The sequence below is a fragment of the Chamaea fasciata genome, unplaced genomic scaffold (assembly GCF_029207755.1).
Source record: "Chamaea fasciata isolate MVZ Bird 193981 ecotype frontalis unplaced genomic scaffold, bChaFas1.0.hap1 SCAF_1, whole genome shotgun sequence".
Taxonomy (NCBI): Eukaryota; Metazoa; Chordata; class Aves; order Passeriformes; family Sylviidae; genus Chamaea; species Chamaea fasciata.
This window is the reverse complement of record NW_027094086.1, coordinates 147,910,820-147,933,245: the sequence shown is the minus strand read 5'-3', so window position 1 is coordinate 147,933,245 and position 22,426 is coordinate 147,910,820. Positions and strand designations below refer to the sequence as shown.

Here is a 22,426-nt window from a genome sequence, read left to right as displayed (position 1 = left end):
CCAGCAGAAACAATCAAGAGCAGACAGCCAGGAGAATATCCGAAAATCACTGTGGACAGCCTAGCTGTCAACTTTCCCCTGTGATTTGGTTATTTACCTTCTAAACCAAACACAAAAGAACAGTGGAAGAACAAAGAACAAGTTTCTCCCTTCCCAGGACTCCTGCTGCTCAGCTGCAGCACAGAGGTTCCCACTGTCGCTGCAGATGCACATGATTAATTGTGCCCCAGGAATGACAGATGGACACGGACACCAGCACAGCTCTCACGGGCGTTGAATCAATTACTCACAGAGGTGGCTCAAACAAGTGTGTAAAGCCTCACCCCTTTGCTATTACTCATCTTGTATTTCCTACTGTAAAGAAAGCACATTTTTTTGCTCCATGCCAGACTCCACAGTTAATTGAGATCAGGAAACCAGCAGGAGGGGAGCAGGTGAATGTTCTCTTTGGCACGGAGCAGCTCTGGAAGTGGTTTCACGGTTCACCACCTGCTGCCACCCTCCAAGGGGAGCTGAGGAACACCAACCATGCTCAAACGGAGCTGAAAACGATCCAGGGAGGCCAGGCCATGCTGTAAGCCACAAGGCACGGAAATTATGGTAATTGGGGCTCGCAGGAATCCAAGGGGGCATGTAAGGCCTGAAGAGGTTCTCTCAGGGAGCAGCTGTCTCCACAGCAGGACTCCACAGGAATGCACTCGGTGCTTCTGCTGCTGTCACAGTGGCGAGCTATCAGCAGCAAGGGATGGTACCTGGAGCTCTTCACACACACCTGGAGCTCCTCACACATACCTGAGCTCCTCAGGCACACCTGGAGCTCCTCACACACACTTGGAGCTCCTCACACACACCTGAGCCCCTCACACACACCTGGAGGTCCTCACACACACCTGGAGGTCCTCATGCACACCTGGAGGTCCTCACGCACACCTGGAGGTCCTCATGCACACCTGGAGCTCCTCCCACACACCTGGCACTGTCCCAAGGCAGGTTTTTGCTATGGATGGACACAGATCTGTAGCACTGAGATCTGCTTCAGCCATCCACGGGCGTGTGAGCACAGCAGGGGAGATCTCTCAGCTGAAAGGATAAAGAGGAAGGTGGAAGGCTGAATTAAAAACCATAAATAATTCAAAGAATGGGGGAAAAGAGAATCCAAATGACATCATGACAGTGCCCAAAGGCTGCTTGGACTCCAGTAAGGCACTCACAGGACCACCAAGAGGCACGTGAAGAATCTGGCATTTTGTTATTTCCGGCAACCCCACTCCCTGACATCCTCCACATTCTGCAAAAGGAAATGTGGCTTCTTGTTTTGCAGTTTACGGCTTTTGTTGCGTCTGATAGGATTTACAACCACAATTCTGGGCTAAAACTGAAATGAGCAAACATTTTGTCAGGATTTCACCCAATTTCTCTCTAATTCAAGTGAGCAGTAGGCTTTTACGATGTCCTTAGCTAGTGACATTTCTCTAGATTTAAATGTCTGGGGTTTTGAGTACATGTCTTGGCAAACACAAAAGTGTCATGGGAACCATGGCTTGCTTTATGAAGTGATCTGCTTTGGGATACTGCAACTTAGTTAAGAAAGAAACTTAGAGTACTTTTTACAGAGTTCTTAGAAGCCCCAGCTGATGATTCACAGCATCCAAATAATGCTCCTGATTCATCCCTTATGAAAACAGCCCCATTCAGCCAGGCGCTACATGACCCTTCTTTCATGTGAAAACTGCTGAAGGTGTTTTTATGGCACCAACTCCAAATGTCTGTCAATTCTCACCATCAAAAAAAATTCTAAATATTTCCAGATTTTACTCTTTCTTTCCAGATGTAAGATGTCAGAGGATACAAGTCACAGTAAGTTTCACAAATAAAGTATGAAACTAATGAAAAAAAAATTCATTTAATCTTCCAAGTAGATGTAAAACTGATAAACATCAGTTGCCACTGAAAAATAACTGGAAATGCATTTTCAGTCAATAAACAGGTTTTGTTGCCCAGTTTATAGTCCAAAAGCAGATGTTGAGAAAAGAGCCAGTGAGTGACTATGACAACCAGAAAGAAAGTAGTGCTCACCTCTGAAATCAAACAATATGCAAGAAAACATGTTTATCCAAACTTAGTGATGAAAATTAAATATTAAGCTTACATTAACTTATGAAAACCCAAACTACACTGGTAGGCACTTGATTAAATTTTAGTTCTATTGGGGTTTTCTTACCAAAAAAATTGCTGAATTATACATGATGGAGTAAGTTTGCCACAAATTATAACAATTGTGAGCTCCTGACATGCTGAAGTATCCAAAGCACACAAGATCAGAAGAGATTTTGGTTAATACAACTAAGGGAAGACCAGATTATGTCTTAAATGTCTCTAATAAAAGAGTGTTAAATTAAATACTTCTTAATTAATTTAATTTTCAAAATATTCCAGAAAGTCCAATTGCTTCTACAGCACTGCAGTGAGAGACATTTGCGGGCAGAATTCCATTTAAACATGTTCCAGCAGTACTCCCAAGGTGTCTACTGTCTATTTTTGTGATATTCCTAGAAGGGATTCCACACAAACCCCAAGTCTGACATTCCAGCTGGAAAACAGCACAAAGCTTTCCGGGAGGTCCAAGCGATCTACTCAGGCCAGAAAGGGGTCATTTACACTTCCCATGTCTAAGCAGTGCAGCAAACCACGTGTTTGCATCGTGTTACACAAGAATGAGCATTATTCCAAACCCATGAGCTTCCAAATGTTTCTTTATTGATTTCACAACTCAAAAAAGAATGATTCAAGGAGCCCTTGTCCTCATGTTTGCCTTCAGTTCCCCTTTCCAAAAAGCCAAACAACCTCCTGAAGGCTCAGCCAGCTCTCCCCTCTCTAGCTGCTACTGGCTTTTCCTGCAGCAGTTCTTCCTCCTTCTTCTTGTAAAGCTTCAGGAGATACTCATCAGGCTCAATTCCTGCCTCCTGTAACTCAGCCATGGCTTTCTCCAGCCGGCGCAGCGTCCGGGCGCTCCGCACTTTGCGGGCGGTGATGTACAGCGTAAACTCCTTGAAGCCCATCAGTTTGCAGGTGTCCACCTCACAGATATTTTTAACATCTTTGGTCTTGTCCACCTGGGGGAAGAAAACTAAACCTGACATTCTTTCCAGGTCTTCAACGCTGACTTGGAAGTCAGTGAGCTGCTGGCTGAAGCCTATGGGATCGTTTGGCACCACGAAAGCCCCCAGGACCAGGGGCTCTGAGGACGTTCTGCTCCTCCTGGCCAGGATCACCTTGTACAGGTGGGATGGCACAGCCACATCATCCTTCCCAATTACCTGCCAAAAGGAAAGGACTGTTACCGATACAAAATCACAGAACTGTTTTGGTTGGAAAAAACCTTTAGAATTATCAAGTGCAAGCATTAATCCAGCACTGCCAAGTCCACCACTAAACCATGTCCCCAAGCACCACATCTTCATGTTCCCTCACTCTGTAGCCCCTCTACTTTTTGGAACTACAATAACTTGTATTATAACATACAATAAAAGTTCCTGACCTGACAGTTCCAAATCATGGAGGTTTTAATATACATTTCAAATCAACTCTAAGTTACCATCTGTCACTTATTTTTTCCTCTCTGTTACCCACATCCAGGCAGCATTAAAAAGCTACTTTACCTAAGTAAGCATTTTTTGAGGGGATCTAGATATAAAGTACATCCAGTGACTCAGTACCTTCTTGAAAGAGAAGCCTATCCAAAGAAAGTGCACCTATTTCTTCCATAAGTTCCCTACAATCCAACTTCAGTGCTTGTACATGTTGGGTTTCCTCCTGTGTCCCTCAGACCAGGAACCAGGGATTTAGGGGGAGCCCCAAGAGTGGAGGATCTGGACTGTTAAAGTCTCACTCACATGTACACAGGGGGCACCCCAGCCTATGCCAGGGATAACTCCAAGGGAATACAGCTATTGATGGCAAATGTGATCTCTCCGGGACTCAAAAAGTTATGCTCATGCATGCACTGAATTAGGCTTTTTTTGTTTCTTCACTATTGCTGAACTGAATCTGTCATCTTAAGAGAGTGTATAAGGCTCACACATGGAAAATCTGAGTTTTGCATAACCCCTCTGTAAGTACCCTTCTCAAATCCATGTTTTTATTCTAATCGCAACACGAAAAAAAAAAAAAACCTTACAAAAACTACAAAGGCATTTTATTCTATATATAAAATCCAGTAATTTGGTGCTGTTTCCAGGATTTGCAACACCTGCAAAAGCAAAGACTAATTGTTTTGATTTTTTTGACAGTGTTTGTTAGATACAGCTAAAACACCATTTCAGGGAAAGCAGGTATTTATCACATTAATTTAAAGTGTTTTACAAACTAATCCAGTGTCAACACTTCAGACACGCCTTGTCCACTCATATATTGAGTATAACACAATCACATAACAAACACTTCCTATGTACACTTTTTTCTGAGTATTCAGCCCTTCTGCAAATGAAAATACATTTTTAAAATTAAATTTTGCCTGTGGCTACTGAACCAAGGTTCATGTTAGTCTATTCCAATAGTTAATTAAATTTCAGCTACAAATTCTTTCAGTGATTTGTGTCCTCTACCTCTGTTGCCAGTTTTTTAAATGACTGGTCCTAAGGTATTACTGATTAGACCAAAACCAGACTAAGTACCTTCAGAAGAAATGGAGAATTCTGATAATTTTTTTCATATTTTGTGCAATAACATAGTAGAAACATTACTCCTTTTTCTGGAAAACACATGCCCTTAGATTTCTTTACAGTGTTCTAAAATACTTCCCTCCCTTGCCCTAAATTAGGCTTTTTAATAGTTCTGCTGTAGTTTAAACTTCTTTGATTGTCTGGGGTTTTTTGGGGGGTAGGGCTTTGTGTGGGTTTGTTCTTATGGGGTTTTTTGTTTGGTTGGGTTGGTCTTTGGTTTTTTTGAGGGAGGGTTGGATTATTTGGCTTTTGTTTCCTTACAAAAATTATCTTGGTTATGCCACCAATCTTCTCCCAAGTAATACTATGCCTAGGCATCAAACAGTCACTGAAATTGGTTAAGGAATGAATGTCTTATGCCGAATCTCCTCTCCCTTTCAATGATAACAGATGTGTTGATAGGAAAATGAAAGCTCCTGAGTGTCAAAGCACTTTGCATTTAGCATTCTGTGTATGTGAAACCAGAGCTACAGCTCCCCACGACCAACACCATAAATAATTAAAACTGACTGATGCACAGGTAATGCTAAAATGTACTAAAATCAGTGCTACAACACACTGTTGTATCTGGTGAGTTAAAAAAATGGATGGTGCAGGGAGTTTTAACCTATTTGAGATCAGTGGCACTTGAGCTGGGGAGTACCTGCAAAATACTGGGGGTGAGAGGGAGGGAGCCAAGAAAATCCTTGAAAGGGAGAGTAAGGAGTTCGTATTTCCATATTCACCCAAGGAAAGCCAGTGATGACACTGCCAAAGGCAGGAGGCTGCGGCTCCTTTTCTCCCCTGGAGCAGGGAGCTTGCAGAACCTGCACTGCAATCCCATCTCCTGCACATTCCTAGGGCAAGGAGGAAGGTGAGGAAGAGGAGGAGGAGGCTGTAGCCTCCTGAGAGAAGACAGTAGTGAGGCTAAACCCCAGTCTTCAGCATCTCCCTGGGCCAACAATCTCCTGACCTGCAGCATTCCTGTGCAGTATGGCCTTTTCCAGGCCTCTTTGCATACTTTTCCCAGTACAAATCCATGGATATGTACCAGGTCCTCCTCAGCTCAGCTCCCGGCCTCTCCACACCTCCCACACACATCCCCAGCCCGGCATCCTCGCTCTGGTGCATAAAAAACCAGAGGAAGGGCAAGCACACAGATGGAGCTGCACAAGGATCTCAGTTAGGGGGGGAACATGGAATATGTAAAACAAACAGGTGAACACGTGTGGAGCAAGCTGAGGGAACTGGGGATTGAAGCTGAGGGCTGAGTGGGTGGGTAGAGAGGCTGGGGAATGAATAGAGCTGCACACAAAACACTGAGGTATGAGATGGAAATGCTGAATGCCTCAAGTGGGTGTTAAGGGAAAACAGACCCCGTGCTTATGTAATATTATGCAAATATATATATTCTATGCAAAATAATGCACATTTATGCATAATATGGGCACCTAGGAAGAGAGAGGAGAAGAAAAAGAGAGGACTAGTTCAAAATGAAGGAAGGGCTAGCCTTCTGAGAAATGTAGATCTAAATTCAACTCCATACACGCAATGGTCATACATGTAACTATGTACCATTTCAGTTCCATGTAAACTCTCTTTTGAGAATTTAAACAAAATTTAAGCAGTGCACAGGCTTCACACCAGTTTCTCTGAACAGCAGCAAACTACTACTGCAATTACTTCACTGAGTGCTAATACTGTTAAAGCAGTTAAAACCATTTTCAGCCTGCCAAACTGCCAGAATCCACAGGTGTCCCTTACTCAAAACAAGGCATAGGAGTTCTATCCCCACCTAATTCTGTAGGAGAAGAACACCATCAGAGGGCAGTGCCTGATTTCTCTGACAGAGTAAATATGCATGACTAAGAACAAATGTCTTTTTCTGCAGTTTAACACTTATGTGCACCATGCACAGGATGCATCACCAGTAATTTCTGCAGTGTGACCCAACGATTTCTGTTTAAAAAGGAAATGCAGTTCTGGAGCACGGTAAAGTATTTCCATTATTGCTCCCTGTAATATCCCACACTTTGCTGTTTTATGGGAGTAAATAGAGAAGCTGCAGAGAAAAGTTTCCATAGAGCTGCCCCCCCACCAGCTTAACTGCCAGAGAAAGAAGTGCGATCCGGCAAAAGTGAAGTTTGGAATAGGAGAAAGAGTTAGGAAAACCAAACTCCACAAAACCATTTCCTATTGCCACCTAGAGGATTTTCGTCCCAAACTTCAGCAGCCTCAATCACTATCCAGATCTGCATCACCCCATTTATCTCAGTGCTCTGCCTGACAGAGGCAGAGACCATATGCTCCTATTGTAACAGGATGGAAAATGGTTCAAGATTATCCATGCACAGATGTTGACTTTGATTTGTGCCTGTCTATCCACAGGCAGCAGATGATCTTTCAGAAATCAAGGCCTGAAACAGCTCTGTCCCAGCTGGAGAAGAGTAGCAGTTTTTAAAAGAGTATCTGTGATTCTGAAAGGAATTTTGTACTCCAATACAAGCAAGAAAATACAGCAATGGCCTGTTGAAATCACTGCTGTCCTACATGCTTTCACACCATGTTGCTAACAGCCCACAAGGCAAATTTTTGTGCAATCCTTTGAAAATTCCCATTTTGCTACTGCTATAAAATTTTGCTTAATCTTCCGAATTTTCAACAGGCTCATAACATGTTAAAAAAAAAGGCACTCAAGCTAAAAGCCTTCTTTTTATAGCATTAAATATATTTCTTTGCAATCATCATTTGGGAAACCAACATGAAATTTCAGATGCTTTGCTGTCTATATCCATTCAATGTAAAAATTTGCATTGCCCTAAATTTTTGCAGCTACTCATTCCTTTCATTTTTGTTTTGTTTCTTTGACTGAACTGGTATCTCCTAATAATGTAACATTATCACAATGTCATTTTCAGAGCAGTATTTATTATTTTTCTGTCATTACTGACATTGTTAGTGACATTCCACAAGTGTGTGCGAATTTGTTATTGTTCTCAAAGCCCAATTAAAAGTGGACAGCTGTCACAAGGGCAGGCATTAAAATGTGTGCAATTCCTGACATTCAGAGATGTTTACATATCACTAAAACGATAAATGTGGTGGTAAGCAGTTGTAAAAGAAATCTGAAGAGCTCACAGGGACAGATAAGGGCAGAATATTTCTTAAACCAGAGAGAATTCAGAGAGCTTTGATAAATTCAGTCTCACAGCCAAGTCACTGGATGAGGATTTGCCTGAAGCTCGGCTCTCTTCCCAGTTTTGGCCAAATCCTGTTCTTGACTGAAGATTTTAAAAACAGGGGAAGCAAATTTGATAATACCTGTGGAGTCCTTAAGTATCAAAACAAATAATGAAGACATTTGCTAATGGCATCTAGGGTAAGTTTAAGCATCTGGCATTAACTAATGCCACATTTATGGTGATAATCAGATAAATACAATGGAGTCCCTAAAAATGTCAGTTTGGAGCTTATGAGATAGAAAACTCCATGAACAAGTGAAAAGTAATATAAGAAGTATAATGGCAGAACAGCTGAGATTACATGAGAAGAAAACAGAGTGTTACTATTACTGGAAATTTTAAACACAAAACCAATGTTACCAAATTTTCATTTTACAATGGACTTGTTACAGCTTCCCACACTGCAAAAAAATTATCTTCCTCTGCAAGGGTATGGATAATGTTTAAAATAAAGGGCTCGTGAATCCCAAAGTGGTATTTTGCCACCTAGTGACTAGAAACTGAAAATCCACCGTGCACAGAGTCAGCAGGAGGGACTAACGAGCCTTTCATCAGCAAGAGCCAGCTCTGGATTGTCAATTATCTCTCAGAACCTGGCAAACAGAAATCACACTCAATCATGCCTTAACCACCAGCACACACTGCAGAGTCCTCGCATTTGATGGTACCACCATCAAATACTTAAAAATGTCAGGTCCAGAAACTCCCTTGACACTCCAGTAGCTGTTTCTTCACTCCCTGTGAATTTCTAACCTGAAACCTACCCTGAATTTCTAACTGTGCCAGAACTGCAAACAGAACTGTGGGAAAAGAAGCACACCCACTTCCCTGTGCCAGAGTCATTCCCCCTCCACCTGGAAGTAGCAAAATTACACTTCTATCACATTTCCTGGCGGCCAGAATTCAAGGAATTCCTGTCCCCCAAGCATGATACTGACCTGGTTCATCAGATCTTTCACTGAAGATACAACATCATTCTTGCTGATGTGATCCCATGTTTGACAACCCAGAGTTTTATTACAATTTGATACTGAATTCTGTATGGAAACAGACTCACTGGCAGTACAGAACATTCCATTTACTATCAGTGTAACTTTATTTACTCCATCATTGTGACAGCATTTACTGCCTTCACTCAAGTTCCTTCTGGGCTTGTTAGGCAGCACGGATTCTGCCCGAGAGTGTTTTCCCCCAATATTTGAGAGAGATCTGTCAGATGGCACTGAGAAGAACTGAGGGATGTGAAGGCAGACCTAGCAACACACAAACCAGAAAACATAACAGATAAAAATCATAGTAACAATCTGCACAGCCAAGCACTCCAAAATGCAAATGTATGTACTTCAGGAAAATTTAATTTGTTATGGCTGGTCTGATTGCTATTGCCAAATCATTTGGCAATCTTAAAAAGGAAAGGGGAAAAAAAAAAAGAGACAGTAAAAAAAAAGCTGCTCCTGAATACAGGGTTATGACATTAAAAGACAGATGCCCTAACCCCTTTTTACTCTTCTTTAATAAAGAGGGTAGGTATATATATCATGTATGTAATACACTATATTTGCATGATGACAGACTACTGCTTCCACTTAGATTAACTTAAAAATTAATCCACCACAGTCCTTAACACCCCTTTTCCTATAACAGCACTACCTTCAGGATTAGTACAGTGCTAAACAAAAGCAATCTCAGATAATCTCTCCTGCACCTTCAGTCTCTCTCCCCCTCCCACCCTAACCAAGGGTCTATTCCATTCATTTGTACCACACATCTGAAGTTAAGGCTGACAGAGCGCTGGTGGTTTACACCAGCTGATCTAAGATTGAGCCCTTTGCATAAAGTTCATGGGACATCTATAATGGACCTACATCCAGCAGTTACCTCTGTAGCCTTGGGACCACTTGGAGCAGCCAACAAACAAGGAAGAATTCCCAGGTTTATTTCCACCTTTAACAAGCATTCCTTCCCCTATAAGTATCTTAGTAAGAGACAACCTCTACTAGTTCTGAAAGTTAACTGGGTAAAACCATCTTGTATCTGGGCAGTGCAATTTGTTTCCCAGTTATTTGCCACAAACACAGATGACAACTGTACCTTCTGGAATGGTTATTGTGCCTCTCTGGCCCAGCCTGGTGATTCAATTTAGAAAACTAAACAGCAAACACGATTCCAGTAGGAACCTCATGTATCAGTAAAAAGTACGTGAAAATGTCTTTTTCAAACAACAAAAATAGCATTATCTAAACGGCATTTTCATTTGCCAGCCACAGCTCATTCTTCTTAAATTAGCATTCTCTGGGATGGCCTTGGGAATGGGAAGGGTGGAGCACTGAGCATGATGCAGTTAATTACTGCAAAATTTGTGTTTCAAACTCCAAATCTGCTGACAGAGGAAAATCACTAAAGTGACAGTCACTGGAGAGCAGTAATGTATAAAACAAGACAATGTCATTTTGATTTGATCTGGACAAAGATGAAAAACCTGCATCTGCTTCTCCAATGACACAGAACAGATTTTTCCTGTTGGCATTCTATTCGACATATATTCTCAAAATACGTTTTCCAGATACCAAGCACAGTCATCAATCTACTCTTTGCAATAAAGATCTCCGCTGGAGACAGATGAAATGACAGAAGATATCTGAAGATACCACAAGTTCGGCCAGTAGACAGAACAATGCTGGCATCTAAGGAGTTCAAGGTTAATTCCCTTTCTGGAATTAAAGAGTAAATGGTACCAGAGTCCAAGCAGGAACTGGGAACAAAGCCACAACTGATGTTCTGTTTCTCCTCTATAGTGATTTAAAAATAACCTTTTTGGATGTCTGATGAGAAAAACACCAGCATGTAAAACCATGGATAAATATTTCACCAGTCCTTTAGCCAAAACAAGGAAACTAAGATTGAAGAGAAGATCTGAATCAAATCAATGCAGACACATTCACTGTAGCACCTCTGGGTTTTCTTTTTTTTCTTTTCACAGCTCTAGTCTGAGAGAACAAAAACATTAGAGAGAAGCTGAGCCTCACAGAGGCATTGGCAGATTACAGGTTGTGAGTTTCAGCACTCTCGTGTGTACAGCAGCCCTTCTCCTTAAACAGTACAGACAAAGGAAAGGACATCTTCTCACATCAGCTTCTCATGCCCCAACAATGAGGACTAAGCCCCCATTCAGTCTGAAATCATTTGTGTGAACTCTGCTGAGTTCACTCTGAAAGACAGCTAAGAGATCCCTCCCCAGCCCTGAGTGCTCTTCTCTCAGGGGCAGAATCCCAGAGTACCAAAATCAATGGCAGTGACTGCAATTACATCCAAGGTGTCTGTTTGAAAAGAACTTCTCTCCAGTGCTTTGACACCTCGTGTTTCCTCCTCTAAGTGTATGTGTTGATAAAAGAAAAACAAACAAACAAAAAACCTCGACACACCCCTCTAGTCTGAAGTCTCTCCTCAAAGTACAACTGCAATGCAAAGCACAAAAACTTTCGCCATGAAGAAATTTAAAAATAAAAGAACCCAAACATTCTCTGCCTGTATTTATTTAGAGGACTCAAATCAAACAATTTAATATTTTAAACAAACAAACAAAAAACCCACAAAATCATTGTTTTCCTTTTCCCACCTGGAGACAGCATTATCTGTCCTCAAATAAAAATCAATTTACATAATTAATCTCACTGTAGGACGCTGAGTAAAAGGATTTATGTATGTGAACAAGTGGTGACACACAAACAGGAACACCATCACTTCATCATTTACAATCCAACACTGAACTTCAGTTCATTTTAAGACCAAAACCAGTAAAACATTCCTAAAAGATCTGTGTTGTCATCAAACCCAAAGATGATGAAGACAAAAGACAAGAATTGAACGAGATGACAATCACAACAGCATGGGCATTTCGTGCCACTATTATTTCACCACTGTATCCAGGTACCAAGTTATTTTGAATAAAGCCAGTAAGATGAAGTGTCTGCTCTGATTTTCACCCGTGGAATACTAAAATTTACATTTCAAAATCAAGACTGAGAATGACAATAATTTTTCAGAAAATGCAATCTTCCTCTTCTAAGTAAACACCTTCTCTAGAGAAGAAGGAGAAAAAGATGAGCAAGATTAAAGTGAAGCCATTGATAGATGCAGTTGATAGATGATTTGACTTCTTCCTGGAAATGATTTCCACTTATAAAATGTTGAAGTCAGCTCCGGATTTTTAATTCTTTGCTATGTAAGATGAATATATTTTTTAAGGATGAAAAATAAATGCAATATCCTGACAGCTACAAGGAATCAAATCCCAGCAAGTTGTGTGCAAGCCTGGAGAACTCTGTACCATTCTGAGTGACAGGACGCCAAATGCTCAGTTAAAGATTGTTGAGAGGGAACATCTCCCTCCTGCTCCCAGCTATGTGCTTTTGGACATATCTCATGCTGTCACCAGGAAGCACTGGACTACTCTGTGTGCTGCCTCAGTCTTTCCACAGCAGTAGAAAACAAGCCCAGGAAACCCAGTATGGATGGTTTTCTACTGCACTGGGTAATTAAGCTTTTTGTGCAAGGATCTGACAGTCATCAGGACTGGAAGACAAAAGAAAGGCAGAGGAAGGCCTGGAAAGTAGAAGAGGCAAAGGTGAAGTGAGCACTTGTGGGTGGCACAGGATAATTGCTGATCAAAAGCTGGCTTTGCCACTAATTTATCATCTGGCATTGGTCATCTCCCTTAACCAGGGCTTACTTACCCACTTGAGAAATGAGCACAGTCTGCACCTCCCTCACAAAGATGTGGTGAGAGCTGAAGTTTGGAAGTGCCACTAAACATGAAGGTAACTCATTATTACTGGACTTTCATAAGTCCCCCCAAAAATAACAAACATAAATCCAAAGCTGTGATTTTGTGACAGTCAAGGCGTCACATGTGTGGCTGGGGACATAAGGAACAATTTCTCAAGAAGTAAAAAGGTAAAAGCAAACAGGAAAAATCACATTCTATCATGACCGAGTTCCAAGTTCAATCAAATGGAAATCAGCTGTGTATTTATAAAGGAGAAATAGTGCCCAACTCTTACTGCTAAACAAGCCAGTGTTGAAAGCTGAACATCACTCCCTTTTGTGTCTCTCACATTCCTCTGAAACAGGGGTTATTTTGGCAAGCTCATTCATTGCTCCTGAGAGAACTGGTTGGAAGCTGAATTGCTCACAAGCTGAAGCTGCAGTTGATCCAATTACCTATTTTCAAGGGAAAGTGTTTTTTCAAGAGGTGCAAAATGCAGCATTTATTATTTGCATTATGCCAGCTTTCATCTGCAACTGCAAATAGCAATAATATCTCATTGCAGTGGGGGCAGAAGGTAACACTCCCCTAAATAACTTACTATGCTCAAACCTTACAGATGTCTAAACACAAGCCTACTAAGATTTAAGTCTGGGTGAGCAACAATAAATTCACCTCTCAACTTCATAGCCTGTCCCATCTGTCAGTGATGGGATTACAGACCATGCATGATAAATCTTCAGAGTATTTTAAGCAAGTAACAAAAACAGGGGGCTAAAAGAAGGGGAATATCAGCACCACTGACTGACCAGTGATTACACTGCACTAGAGTGAAGTCTCCAAAGTGACTCTGGCATGCTCAGAATCTCAGCTGCAAAGCTTCATCCAAGTGATGCCTGTGGTGTATCACCAACCAACTGCTTGTGCAATCACCAGAGCACTGCAGTCCAACACCCTGTAGAGTTTTGAGAGACCCATGCTACCTTTGCGTTCCACTGTTTCTAAAGCACATGGAGAAACTGACTGAATAGATGCCTGTCCACTAGCAAACCCCACTGACTCTGATTGGATAAACAGTTCTGCTGACTGTGGACATGAGATAGATCTCTGTAAATAAACAAATGATTTTAAAATTATGCCCTTTCATGTACAGGCAAGATGGAACATTTCTGCTAATCTTGTCTCAACAAGTATTGCACATTTTATACATTTTGCCTGTACTAAGATGCCCAACTTTTGCTTTATCAAATTATGATATCAATTTTAAATCAATAACTACTACTGCACCATTACCCCAGCACCATATATACATACCTGATACGTAACACTCTTCTTTCCATCACCATTTGTCTGAGGCAAGGTAAGAGGTCCAGAAACAACCCAAACATCTTCAAATCTCTCAGTCAATTCCCGACAGTACATTTCCATTCTGGAACACATTGTCAGATACGGAAAAGTCAGATGGGAAGATTTAATCTTTGAGACACACTGTGAAGGGAAGGGTGAACTACTGACAGGGAGCATTTTCCCAGATTCATCTGAGTGACTCACAAGCCAAAGAAGATAAAATGTAGGCCCAAGTCCTGTTTCCCATTTGTCCTCTGTAAATGAGGTTCATTTTTTTACAGATCGACATGTGTTACTGCACACATCTGAAAATGGTTTCTGCAGCCTTAGCACATCTGAATAGCTGAGTTCTCTACTAACTCCCACACTTGACACTAGAAATATACTGTTGGTGGTCACTTGGGATTAGGAAAATAGAATTGTTCTAAACAGCATTGAGGCATTTTTACTTTGAAAGGTTTTATCATATTATTGGATTTATGTCTTTCTCCCCAAGGAATCAAAGTCCTGCAACACAGCTCTTTCTGTAGTTCAAAGTACTGAGGAAAAGTTTCTGTGTGCCATTTCCACTAACTCTTTTTTTTAAAAGATAAAAAACTGTTCAAAAATAAAGCAATAACTACTGAAATGCTATCATATTTTTGCTTTTTAAACTGATTCCGTTTACGGCATATAATATTTCTCAAATAGGAAGGTTTCTGGATCACACCTGTTCTACAGAAAAAAAAGATTAACAAGGCCAGGTTGGATGGGGCTTTGGGCAATCTGATCTAGGGAAAGGTGTCCCTGCCCATGGCTGGGGGGTTCGAACTAGGTGACATTTAAGGTCCCTTCCAACCCAAATGATTCCATAATTCTACGATTATAGCACATCTTTGATCTAACACCCCAACTGTTACAGAAATCACATAGAGTGAGCAAGCATTGGTCCTCTACAAAGGTAAGAGTTGCACTTCACACAAACGGACAGATTAGTATGAACCAGATTATCCCAGCTAATCTAGCTGCCTCTGAAATGGGGAAGTTTCAACCCTTTCTCTCATTCTTGTTCCTCACACCTCCCAAGGCTCCCCCTTGGGCCACTTGAACATTCTTCATCTGTCAACAGCCCTCAATAAAACCAGTATTTTTTTTGGTGCTGGATTAGTGAGCTGTATCAGCAGGAATGAGCCACACAAATGAGAATGAGCAAGAATGAGCCCTTTCTTCATGTGATACACCAAAGCACTGACTATCAATGAATTCTTCTCCTACTGCCACCAGCTTTGCTTCCAAGCAGCCCAGCTCCTCAGGCTGTCTCATGGCAGGGCAATACAAACACCACCTGGAAAGAAAGGGAAGAAATGCAGCTAGGGAGCAAACTGCTTTTGGTGGCAGGAGGGGAGGGATTGCAGTGACATGAAATCACACCCAAAACAAGACAGAAAACAGCTGAATATCAGCTGGAAGAGAATGAGGAATACTAAGGCGGAGTTGGAGCACACCACAGAGCCAGTCAAGCAGCTTACTATTAACAGCTTGCTGGATGATTACAGTCCTGCTCTCCCCTTTCCTACAGCTCCCCTTGTCTGCCCCAGGTGACCACTCCTAATCCATCTTCTGTGTTGGTTCTAGAACTCCTCTCATGAGTTGATCCAATTTTCTAATCTGGCAGAAACATAACCAAGCAAAACAAAATGAGAATCAGTTTTTAACTGGGCTGGCAAATGAAGCTGACTCACCACAGTCAGCCTACTGCCTAAGCTGGAACTGGGAAACCAGAAAAACACAGGGCAGGAGGGCAAACACCACTTTAGAAAACAATAGACACTTACACTGACTAAGCTGTATTGCCTACCTGCACTTCAGATGACAAGAAGCATGCAATTAAAACAAGAGAAAGGAAGAGGATACTGAAGCTAGGAAAGGATACAACACATGTGAAATACAGTATCCTCAAATATATTTATTATTAAAGAAATGACAGACAAAAAAAGTGGCATTGCTGCTTTTTTCATGCATTTAAACTCTGGGAACAGGGTGCTGGGGTTGGGAAAAAGTGGCAATAATTGCTTAAATTGCAGGGTTGATTGTGCCACAGGAAATTTTCAAACGCTCCCCACGATTTCGTGATTAGGCAGAGATCCTGCTTAAGGGAAACAAAGAGGGGTTTCCTGCCTTAAATTGGTACAAATACCTACCTTTGGCATTAGGAAAATTTACACTTGAGTTATTAAAATAAGAAAAAAACCCTCTCAAAATGTTATGGCATTTTATTTGTCTATAAAACAATATAACCTCACTGAATGGTTCATCTGATTTTAGACACATTCTTGTAAAACAGGAAAGCAGTGTGTAGATGAGTGATGATGCAGTTTTGATGGACTTTTATTACAACACTGCACATAATTCTGCTGACCTTCCCTTGAGTGAACCTTGAGAAATCTATGATTCTCCCCTCCCATTTCTGAGCCTTCACATTCTGTAAGTCCTATGCAAGAAGCACTGGATGAATGCTACTTTTACTATGTTCTTTGCTCAAAGGGAGGGAAGAATAAAAATCTCACATGAAACAAGTTTAAATTTATCAACCACTCCACCTCAAAGTGGATCCAGTCAGCACTCAGGAGTGACAGAGACCCTGCCTGACTGCTCCTTGGGAGCCAGGACCTGAGGGAACACCTCAGACCTGAAGCAGTGACAGCTCAGCAGGGAGTGCTCAGATTCAAAAGGAACCAACATCCACACACAGCCATGGCAACACTCTCACACTGCAAGGGCTTCTTTGAGGAAGATCTAAACCCTCCCTTGCTTCTGCTGAAACTTCCTTAAGGACAGTTAAGCCTGGTACTTTTACTCCACATTAACCAGAAGAAATAACTTCGTCTGTTTTAAATAAATGTCCTGGATAGTTTGACTGAATAAAGAACTAAAGTAGTTGTTACACTGTTTATCACTGAGAGGACTGAGCTGCCTTTCATTTCAGAGAAAGCTCTTATGACCTCTACAGACAAACTGCTCTAAAATACCTGGATGTGAAGAACCTTTGAAAATAAAGGATTTTTGATTTATGCTGTTGCCTGGTATTTTTTCATTTAGTTTATTTACAAGTAATTTCTCACCTGTTCCAAAACCCAGCATTATTTTCATAATTCTGAGGCACGATGTTAGACAGATAAAACGTTTCAGCCATAGCTCTCTGCATAGAGAAAGAAAATAATATAATTTCACTGAAACATTCATGAGCTGAAGATACATTTTAGCAGTCTGTGGATCAGAATTCCATTTCTAGTTTAGTTTTAACATCTACTAACACCGAAAATCAGAAAAACCTAAGTCAGAACCGCTACAAAATTATTTTGGATTAAGAGGTGCACAGTTGAGGTGAAACATTGCAAAGTTATCTATTTTTTTTTTCCCCTGGCAGAAACAGCACGACAGTGTGCAATTCTAGAGGCACAGGAATTACTATCACCCAGCATCAGTTTGGTAATGCCTCTGAAAGCAACTAGTCATTTTTCATTTTGAATAGGAAGGGCACTTTCAAGCATGCTTTTCATTTATTTGACTGCTTAATGGCTAACTTTTTCTTTCCTTTACAAGAAAAAGTTTTAGTAGATATACTCATCAATATTTTACACATAGATAACGTACAGGCAGTGAAATGATTTACAAGACCATAACGATCAAACATCCATATATCTGCTTAATTTCATCTTGCAGAAGAGTCATAAACATCTCTGAACAGAAGCTCACATACCTCCAGAGGTGAAGGACCTGGTGCTAAAACACTTTAGACAGATGCAGGGAAATACAGAGAGAAAAAAATTCCAAGATCTTAATTCATAATTTTCACAGGTCTTGTATTTGTCAGTATTTTTCACATACTACTATTGTAGAGGGATGGGACTGACAGAAGTCGCTGGGATAATGAGCAAACACTACCTCCACTAATTAGACTGTGAAATTCAGTTTTTAAAATCTTATATATGAAAGACTGTATCATCCCACTGCATTTCAAGCCAGGTCCAGGATCTCTGTGCACTGAGAGCTCAATAGCAAGAACTGCCAAATATCACAAATAAATAACAACAAAGACACTTCTAACAGAAATAAAACTACTGATTCTTTCATTTACCACATGCCACTGTGCTGCCACTCTGCCCCACTGAATACTATCGGCCTGGAGAAATACAAATTCAAACTGTTTCTTAATTAACAAATTGCTGCATTAGGCACATTTCACAAGAGGATCCAATAAATTCAAGCCTGCTCTGTAAGTCAGCCAAGGCATTAAGGCATGCTTCTCTTACAGCTTAAATAAATGGCAGGTGAAGACATTTTATAGACTGAAAGAACTATGGCAAAAGGGTCGAATTTACCTCATACACACTGCAAGAAAGGAAAAAGCCTTTTAAATCATCCAGGCAATCCCCTTGCCAATACAGAACAGTACTTAACAGCATCTTTGCTTCGCCCAATCTACCCTTAAATATCTCAGCAGCTGTTGGCCACAATGACATCATTGTCCCTGTCTCCCTTTAACTGAGCTTTGAAGACTTTCAGGGTTTTCTTGGTGAAGGTTATCATCACTTTCCAGGTAGACAATGTGACATGCAAGAGGCTGAGAAGACTTAACATCACACTGTTCAAGACATCATCTCTGCCAAACAAGCTGATGTAGGTGTGATTTAATGAAGAGAGGTGTGTCATCAGTGCATGCACCTGATTTAGATGCCTGAAGCAGACTGTGAGAGCATCCTACATTGCTCAGTCAGGAATAGACCTTGTAACTCCAAATCCAGCTCTGTGCATCAGTAATGACATCATGCTCCACCCCAAAACAAAACTGCAAAAAGAACATTGCACATTACTTCTAAGGGTCCTTTGACCCTTTCCGACTGATAAACACAAATTAAAAAGATGGGAGAACAAAGTCTTACTGTTGAAAATTTGTTATCTCCTGCTGGTGCCATGTGTCCTCGTGACCATCCACTGCCAAGGTAGTCTTCATTGACAGCACTGAACATCAGAGGGATGTTTGGGTCTGGTCTGAATTTACAGTGCCTACGATCTGCATCACCTGAAGAGCAACACACTGAATGGTCAGATTATCATGAAACCATCATAGCCACAAGAGAAAAAAGATCTAATTCTGTCATATCTTGCCAGATGACCCATGCTTAAAGATTCAGTGTATTCATCTGAATTCTGTACATCTCATTTACAGGTAATGCTAATTTCTTTCTGCCACGTCTTTCAAATAATTAAGTTCTTACTTACCAATAAAATGTATGGGGTTTTGCATCGTGACTTTTCAGTCTTTCCCAAACATGACAGGTCTGCCTCAAACCTCAATTCCAGTAGCTACAGACATAAATCAGAACTGAATGCCTCAAGATGCTTAATTTCAACTTGCAGGTTAGTTGTATCTGATTATTTGGAAAACATTTTAACAATCCCACTTAAAAGCAAGCCTGAAATGACTGATTTCTTGTCAGAAAGAAGTGGGATCAATGATGCTACTTAGGGGCTGGTCATGTTTTCAAGATCCTGCTTTTAATTTTGAAAGGTCATTTGAAGACAGTGATTAAGATATATTTAGAGGGCTATTGCTTTCATAAAACATTTTACAGTTACACGGTTACCTCCATTACTAATAATCTGCCTTATAAAACTGAACTAATGGTACAAATTTAATTTACAATTACTGTATACCACTCATATTTCATTCACCACTGACAGCAGAAAATCACTGAGCCTCTGTCTTGCATAAAGAACAGGGGAGAGAGCACGAGAACTGTATCAGAGTAAATAATGGCTGCAGTGAGGAAGTAATGCCCTATCTAGCCTTGAACAATTGCTGATGCTCTTTGCTCAGTTTTTATCTCACAAATGGACATTCTCCTCCCATTCTGAGCAAATCTCTAAGACATGTATATTAAAAGCTCTGGCTATCACTGGCATTGACTCCACTGACATAAACCGGACCTCAGAACTAACTCCACTACTAAGGAAGCAGGAGACATTTTTATGCACTCGAACAACTTTGCAGATCCAAAATCAAGTGAGGAAAGGTTAATTTTCATTGTTTCATCTTATCTCCATTCGTGTTATAAAAAGGCAAGTTGAGCTTCCCTCCCAGAGATCACTCCAGGACTTTTCTCCCTGACTGCTCCCGGGTCCTCCTTTGGTGAGCAGCAAAGCCCATCCAGAGCATCACAACTGTAAGGAAATGAACACCTACGTACCAAGCATCTTTTGTTTTGAAAGGTGTTCAATCACCCATCTAGGCACCCGTTTTGCCTGGTCGTAAGACAGTGCATGATTTGTGTAACATCTAGTCTCTGTTCCAGCCTCAGGAAATCCGTATCTTTCCAGCAGAGCCTCTTCTATAGGTTCTAAGGAAAAGAAATAAACAGAAAATCATCCAAAGATGAAATGTGGTCATAAATAGGACAGGAAAAAAAAATCTCAGTGGGTGAAAACCTAGTGTGTAGGGAATTACTTGAAGTTACAGCCACAATTAAGACCTAAAAAATATTAAGAGAGCTATCCAGTGAAACTCTCATCTGCCAAAATAGCTGTGGTTCTCATCATGTTTTAACATGAGGATCACAGCTCAAGGACGAACTCATCGATCTACTCTAATGCCTACAGAAGGCAGAAAAAAAGCTATCAGGTATTTTCTTTCTCCAGAAGAAAAACTATCGGATGTTTAGGAACTAATCAGGTAACAAGGGGTTACAGACACAGGAGATCAACACATGCATTTCTTTGGAGCTGGAAATCAAATTCCTCACAAACTGAGATTTACAAGTTGAGCTAAAGCAAGTCCCGCCCTCACTGGGAAGGCTTATACTCTCCTGAATGAATGAATGAAAGCATCACTGAATTTTCTTTTTTATTTTTTTTTTGCAAGCAGTCATTTTTTTCTCATGGAGGAATATTTACATCCATCTTACTGTCTTGTTCATTCTCGAGCCATCTGTCCAACAGCAACTCATGTTTTTAGAGCCATTCTTCCTCTGCTTTCCGACAATCCGGTACTTTTAAAGCCTTGAGGCTGCGGAGAAAACCACTGACTCCCTCAGCTGCCCCAAACATCTCTCCCCACACCTGAACCCCTCCAGACCCCAGACTTGGTAAACGAGCCTCGGCTCATCCAGGGCAGGAACAGCTGAAATTTAGTTATGGTCTGACCCGAAATATGTGTTTAAAACTAAATCCACATTCTTTTCCTGCCACCAACACCCTGCCGTGAGCAGGTGCTAAGGGAAGCGCTTTTAATCACAAGCTACAGCCCAGCATCCCCGAATAACCTCCTCCCCACTCAGCCCGGTGCAGGTACCAGGGGAACCCGACGATCTCCCGGCAATCTTTGGGCATTCCGGGAATGGGGGAAGGAAGGAAAAGGCTCTTCTGAGGGGAACGAGAGAGTTTAGGGACAGAAGCGGTTGTGGGGAGCGGGGCCGCTCTCGCCTCGCCGGGCCGCCACCCGCGGCGTCCCCACTACCCGCAGCTCTTACCCTCTGCCGGGGCCCGCCCGGGGCCCGGCTCCGGCTGGCTCTGGCTGCGGAGGAGCCGCCAGGTAGCCCAGCAGGACGCGACGGCCCCGGCCGCGGCGCCGCAGACGAAGCCGCCGAGGAAGCGGCGGTGGCGCGGCAAGGCCGCCATGGCGGCGGCGGGAAGGGAACGGAAGGGACGGGGCGGGCGCGGCTCCGCAGCGCCCCCTGACGGCACAGCCCCGAGGGCGCCATGGCGGCGTCGCCTCGGTGCGGGGACAGGGCGTCAGGGGACTCGGCGTGAGGGGGATGAGCCCGGAGGGGTTCCCCGATAGCAGCGGAAAAATAAAGTGAGTTCCCTCACGGGGACTGCAGGGACTGTAGCTGCTGGGGGGCGGCCACCCCGGCCTCCAAGAGCAAAGGATCACTGAATCATAGGATCGTGGGGTGGTTTGGAACAGAAAGGACCTTTAAAGACTTTAGCTGGAGAGGAAAAGCTCACCTCCCTTATGATGAGACACTGCGGGAGCTGGGTCGTTTCAGTCTAGAGAAGATCTGAGAGAAGATCTCATTAATACAGTTAAATATCTCCGAGGTGGGTGCCAAGAGGACTGTGCTGGACTCTTTTCAGTGATGCCCAGTGACTGGATGAGGAGCAATGGCCACAAACTAAAACACAAAGAAGTTTCACCTCAACATGAGGAAGAGCTTCGTTACACTGAGGGTGGCAGAGCACTGGAGCAGGGAGGTCCCAGTTTTCCCTCTGGAGACATTCCAAACCCATCTGGACACATTCCTGTGTCACCTGCTCCACGTGATGCTGCCTTGACAGGATGGTTGGACTGGGTGATCTCCAGAGGATCTTTCCATCCCAAACAATTCAGTGAT

General features: G+C 42.0%; 1 protein-coding gene across 1 annotated transcript; it reads right to left on the bottom strand.

Annotated features, from left to right (window-relative positions):
* Positions 1 to 1,880: 1,880 nt before the first annotated feature.
* On the bottom strand, positions 1,881 to 21,793 carry EXOG (exo/endonuclease G). The gene is given in 7 exon segments (XM_066201291.1): positions 1,881 to 3,317; positions 14,022 to 14,136; positions 17,156 to 17,232; positions 18,977 to 19,116; positions 20,285 to 20,434; positions 21,563 to 21,749; positions 21,752 to 21,793. Coding segments are annotated over 7 exon segments (1,173 nt in total). The 3' UTR covers positions 1,881 to 2,855.
* Positions 21,794 to 22,426: the final 633 nt, after the last annotated feature.